Genomic DNA, 4,871 nt, shown 5'->3' on the forward strand with positions numbered 1-4,871 from the left:
GCCCTCCTGCCGCGCGCCCCTTTTGTTGTTCTTGTGCCTGCGGCAGCCGTTCGGCTGGTACCGTCTCTTCTACCTTCTTCACGCCGCAGGCAGGAGGAGACTTTCTGTGCCGGTCCAGGGTCTGCCTGCTTTGATTAAACCCCAGCCCTTGGCTTTCTCCACCCTTCTGAAAAGTAAAGTTTGTGTGGTTTTGGGCAAGCTACTCCAACTGATAATTTCTTCCTGTGTCAGTATTCAACCTGCAAAGTAAAAATGTGAGGCTAGCAATCATCGATTTTTTTTTTTCTTGTTGTTTGCAATTAATAAGAGCTATTGAAAGTTCTTGAGACTTAAAGAGCATGTTGTTGATATATTCAGGGACTTGTCACGGGTCAGAATTGTGGGTGTGATTGCTGTTTCTGTGGCACGGGAACGCTTCTTTCCAAGACCTGCTTTTTGTGTTTGGAAGTAGGTTCCCTTGTCTCCCCCATCAGAGGGTATAGATGGGTAAGACGATCTGTAATGGAACACAAAGTTTGTGCCTATTATGAGTGTGTTGGTTTTGTTTTGTCCCTTTTTCCAAAATAGGTAGTAGTACAGCAGCAGAGGCAAGTTACTGAGTAAATTTGGAAGTTTCTGTTAATTTTCTAACGAGTTGATAGCAGTAAAAGGGACATTGCTACCTCTTAATGCCAGGGTGTTTGGGGGGATTAAAACCAAACAAAATGTGAAGACTGGTCTCCTAGGCTTGTGTGGCCCCTGCAAGGTAGGGTTGATGTACTTCCTCTGGCGCAAAAGTTTGTGTTCTTTCCAGTGATGTAGCGCATAAATACATTGGGACTTCAGTTCTGTTCATTAGCAGTAAATTTCTCGGTTGAAGAAAGCAAATCAGATGTGATATTAAAAAAAAAAAAACAAAACCCTAAGAACTGGAGTTTTTTGTTTGTTTGTGTGGTTTTGGTGGTGTGTGTGGTGTTTGTTTTTTTCTTTAATTTCTAACTTTCAGGTTAATAGAGATGTCTTGCATTTGTGAGGTATTTCAAAAGCTTACAAGAGCTAAACTTAACATACAGATATTTGGGCAAACTGTTATTCCAAAGGAGAGAGAGGGAAAAAAACCCAAACGAACAAACCATGCACATAAATTACTGAAAAAGATAATAGTAGCAGTGAGAATATCATATCTTCAGATTGAATACTCACTTAGTATCTCACTCCTTCCTGCTACTCGGTAATTTCTGAGACCAAAATATATGCTGAGATGATCAGTCTCAAGCTCCAGCAGAACTAAAGTTAAATTCTTTCACTGAAGAACTGCTAGAGAGTATATATTGGCAATTTGTTAATAGACTTATTTGCTTTTGAGGGGGTGCTTATCTAACAGGAACTCAATTTCTGAAGTGGGCTTTCAGTCGTCTTTTGTCTCTACCTGGTGGTAGTTTGTGATGAGGTTGTAGATGCTCGTCTGCAGGGTAACTGAAGCCTGTGGAGAATGTATACATGAAGCCTGTGGTCTCTCATATACACTGAAATTTTGGATGTAGTCTATCAGTGCTTGACTAAGTCAAATGCCTCAAGATTTGAAAAGGTATTTATAGAACATAAGAAAATCTTTGATTTACTAGGGCACAGTATAGTGCATAACCAGTTGCAAAAGCAAGCAGGATGCAGAGCCTGAAAACCTGTTTTTTTTTTCTGTTGAAAAGTTACTTGATTGGCAATGTTTTGTAGGACGTACGTTGTTTATATGCCCTTTGAGAAGCTGGCATTTCCCTTGAGGTGCATGTAATTAATTGGCTGTTAGCCACAGGAAAAATTACAGGATGCTTTCAAATATATGAATTATATCTTTCTTGGCAGAAAAGGTAGCTGAGTTACTAAACTATCTAAGAATATTTTAATGGTTTATAAGCACAAATAACTTAATCAAATTATTATGGGAAGATTAGTAGTATTGCAGTGGACTACCAGGTACTAACAGCACAACTGAAATTCTGCCATATATTCAGTAGTTCATTTACATCTGTTGCAAGGGCATGGGCTCACAAAATATTTAAAATGACTCCCTGTATAATGTGGTTAAGGGAGATTTTTTTTTTTGTTCTGACAATATCTTTTCAGCGGCTCCACATCTCCTGTGTGTGAACAGACTAAAATCTGAAGTGGTACATACGGTTTGTGTTGACGAAGTCTAGCAAATCTTCTGACATAACCAAGATACAGATGCATGTGTTGGGAATCCTATATTGGACTGAATATAGGATTTTTTGTGTGTGCGTATTGACTGAATGTTAATGGTCCCTTTTTAAAAGCTTTATCTGACATGAATTTAATTGCTAGTTTGAAGTTGAAATTATGTATTATGGCCATCCATGCAAAACTGACTTTGAATAAAAGCTAGAAGGAGGGGTTTGAAATACCAACTGTCCTAGGAACTGCATAAAACTCTTAATCTGGTGCTTTTAAAGACTTTTAGTTAAGGTGTCTGCACTTCTAAGTCACTTTTGCTGATGTGCAAGTACTTAAATTGGAAGCGTGCTGGCTTCTAATCTTTAAAGGGTATAGCAGATGAACTTGAGATGAACATATCTACATAACTTACATGGAATAGGTCAGTGCCTGGTAAATCTTTTCAGCATGAACATCATGCTAAAGGGCATAGCATGAATGTGTGATATTTCTAAAACAAGGATCTCTGTGAGCTACAATTCATATGGTTATAGTAGTAGACTGCAGTACTCTTACAAGTAATATACATATTAATAGAACATGAATTTTGCATAATTTTTAACCAGTGTTTAAATGTTTGTTTTAATAGGGTGGTAACACTCCTTTCGCTAATTCTGTGAGCTTGTTTAGTGGAAGAATTCTATTCTCCTGGCTGTCATAAAGGCTGTTAGCTACATGTGGTGTTGAGAACAAATTGGCTTGACTTATCCAACTGCTAAGTATCAGCTCTTTTTTTAAAATGGGTAGAAGTGCAGTAGGGAGGAGGATTAAAAACCTTCATTGGAGTTTGTTTTGACTGTGTGGCTAATGAAACCCTGGGTTTAGATACAGCTTGACAATGAAAAATAAACTCTTGCTTTGACTACTGTTCTGGGTGAATGGGGAATCCTCCCCTGAATTTGAAAGCACCACTCTGTTGCAACCATCATGTCTAGAACTGTTCTTGCATCACGTTCAGTAGCGACCTGTGCGCTACGTGTTTATTCTGCAGTCTGTCATCATGCTTGGCTGTTACTAAGGCAGTGAAGGTGCAGAAAGATCATTCAGTTTATACGGGAATTGAAAACCTGCTTTGTGGAATGAGTGGGCCACTGGCTCTTCCTTAGCTCAGATCTGTATTGCTGTCTGTTCCTGCTGCTGTCTAGAAGTTGTATAGTGGCATCACTGCAAAACTGAGGTGATTTTGTTAAGTTCTGTGCCCGTGTTGCTTTTGTGTAGAATACTGGCTTTCAATGGGAATTTACAGTCTAAAAATAACATCTCTCATTCCCCTGTTTGTTGGAAACAGGAGCAGGACAGGTGTTTGCCCACAGAAGAAAGCCATATCTTTCGTGGTGTAGTAAGGAGATAAATAGGTGTTTATCAGTTGCACAAGGAGGAAGTTTGAGCACTTTTCCCATTACTAATAGTGTTTCTGTTGTCAAGCTACTGTCAAAGTTGTTTCTAAGATGTGGTTCAAATATAAAACACAAGGTGGGGATAGTATTTTGTAGGTCAAGTCCAGTAACTAAGAGGTTGTTGACATGGGGAAATTTGATGTTACTCCTGCTGTTAACTTCTGCAGGGTGTGCAAAAACATGTGTCTTGGCTACAGTAGTGAAAATCAGAGGCCAAAATATTTCCTGAGTGAGCAGGGCTTATAAACAGATAATATAATGTGTTGTTTACACTATAAGTAAAAGTTTATACTAAAAGCAATTATTTTTGTTTTAGAGGGACTCTGAATATGTCTGGCATAGCTCTTAGCAGACTTGCACAGGAGAGAAAAGCCTGGAGGAAAGATCATCCATTTGTAAGTATGAGAACTGTCACATTTCTGACTCTGCAGTTATTTTGGTGTTGTAATGATGATTTTTTTTTTCTTTACCCTAATGTGATTTTTTTATTATTAAATTATTTTTTAAATAAAAAAGCTGCTTAAAACTATGTAGTGCAAAAAGAAATAACTCTGTGTAAAGATAAAATATGTCATGAAGTATTCTAACTACATCTTCTGAAATCTTCACCCTTTGGCTTTTTGCCTTAATTCAGGGATTTGTAGCAGTACCTACAAAAAATCCAGATGGCACAATGAATCTAATGAACTGGGAGTGTGCTATTCCAGGAAAGAAAGGGGTAAGACTTACTGTTGTCCTAACATCTCACTTATGGTGAAAAGTAACATAAGCCTGCTCACGCATTACACTGACAACTGAGAGTATAACTTACGTGTAGTTTAATAGAAATGCTTGGATCCTGCTGCTACTTTAGAATCTGGGTCGAGTGGGCTAAGAATGGTACTGGACAAAATACACTATGAGCCTGTTCAGCTGTTGGCACTGACCACCTTAAGTATAAAAGTTTTCAGAGGGGTGTGTAAGAATCGTGCATTAAGCAAATTTGAGATTGTCTTCTGCTTCATGCCAGGGTTTATTGTGACTTCTGTTCTTACTAAATGCTGGTTTGTGCCCTAAAGCTTGAAAATTAACACTACCAAAATGTTGCTTCTGCTGGTTAACTACTGGTACCTTTTTTGTCCACAAAATAGTGAGACCCTTCAGTCCTAGAGAACTGTAGCACTGTTTTTAACTTTTTAGATTTCATGCAAAATAATTCTGCGTTACCAACATGGAATCTCATTGCCTTCCATTTTATGGAATTTTCTCTTTTTGTATTAGGGAAAG

General features: G+C 38.2%; 1 protein-coding gene across 1 annotated transcript in view; it reads left to right on the forward strand.

Annotated features, from left to right (window-relative positions):
* Nucleotides 1-3,916: 3,916 nt before the first annotated feature.
* Nucleotides 3,917-4,871, forward strand: part of UBE2I (ubiquitin-conjugating enzyme E2I) — a 9,569-nt gene continuing 8,614 nt past the window's right edge. Inside the window, exons 1-2 of the mRNA XM_009320511.1 lie at nucleotides 3,917-4,000; nucleotides 4,240-4,323. Of these exons, the coding sequence (XP_009318786.1) occupies nucleotides 3,935-4,000; nucleotides 4,240-4,323 (150 nt within the window). The 5' untranslated portion in view covers nucleotides 3,917-3,934. The remainder of the gene's footprint in view (nucleotides 4,001-4,239; nucleotides 4,324-4,871) is intronic.

This window comes from Pygoscelis adeliae, unplaced genomic scaffold (genome assembly GCF_000699105.1).
Source record: "Pygoscelis adeliae isolate BGI_AS28 unplaced genomic scaffold, ASM69910v1 Scaffold173, whole genome shotgun sequence".
Classification (NCBI taxonomy): domain Eukaryota; kingdom Metazoa; phylum Chordata; class Aves; order Sphenisciformes; family Spheniscidae; genus Pygoscelis; species Pygoscelis adeliae.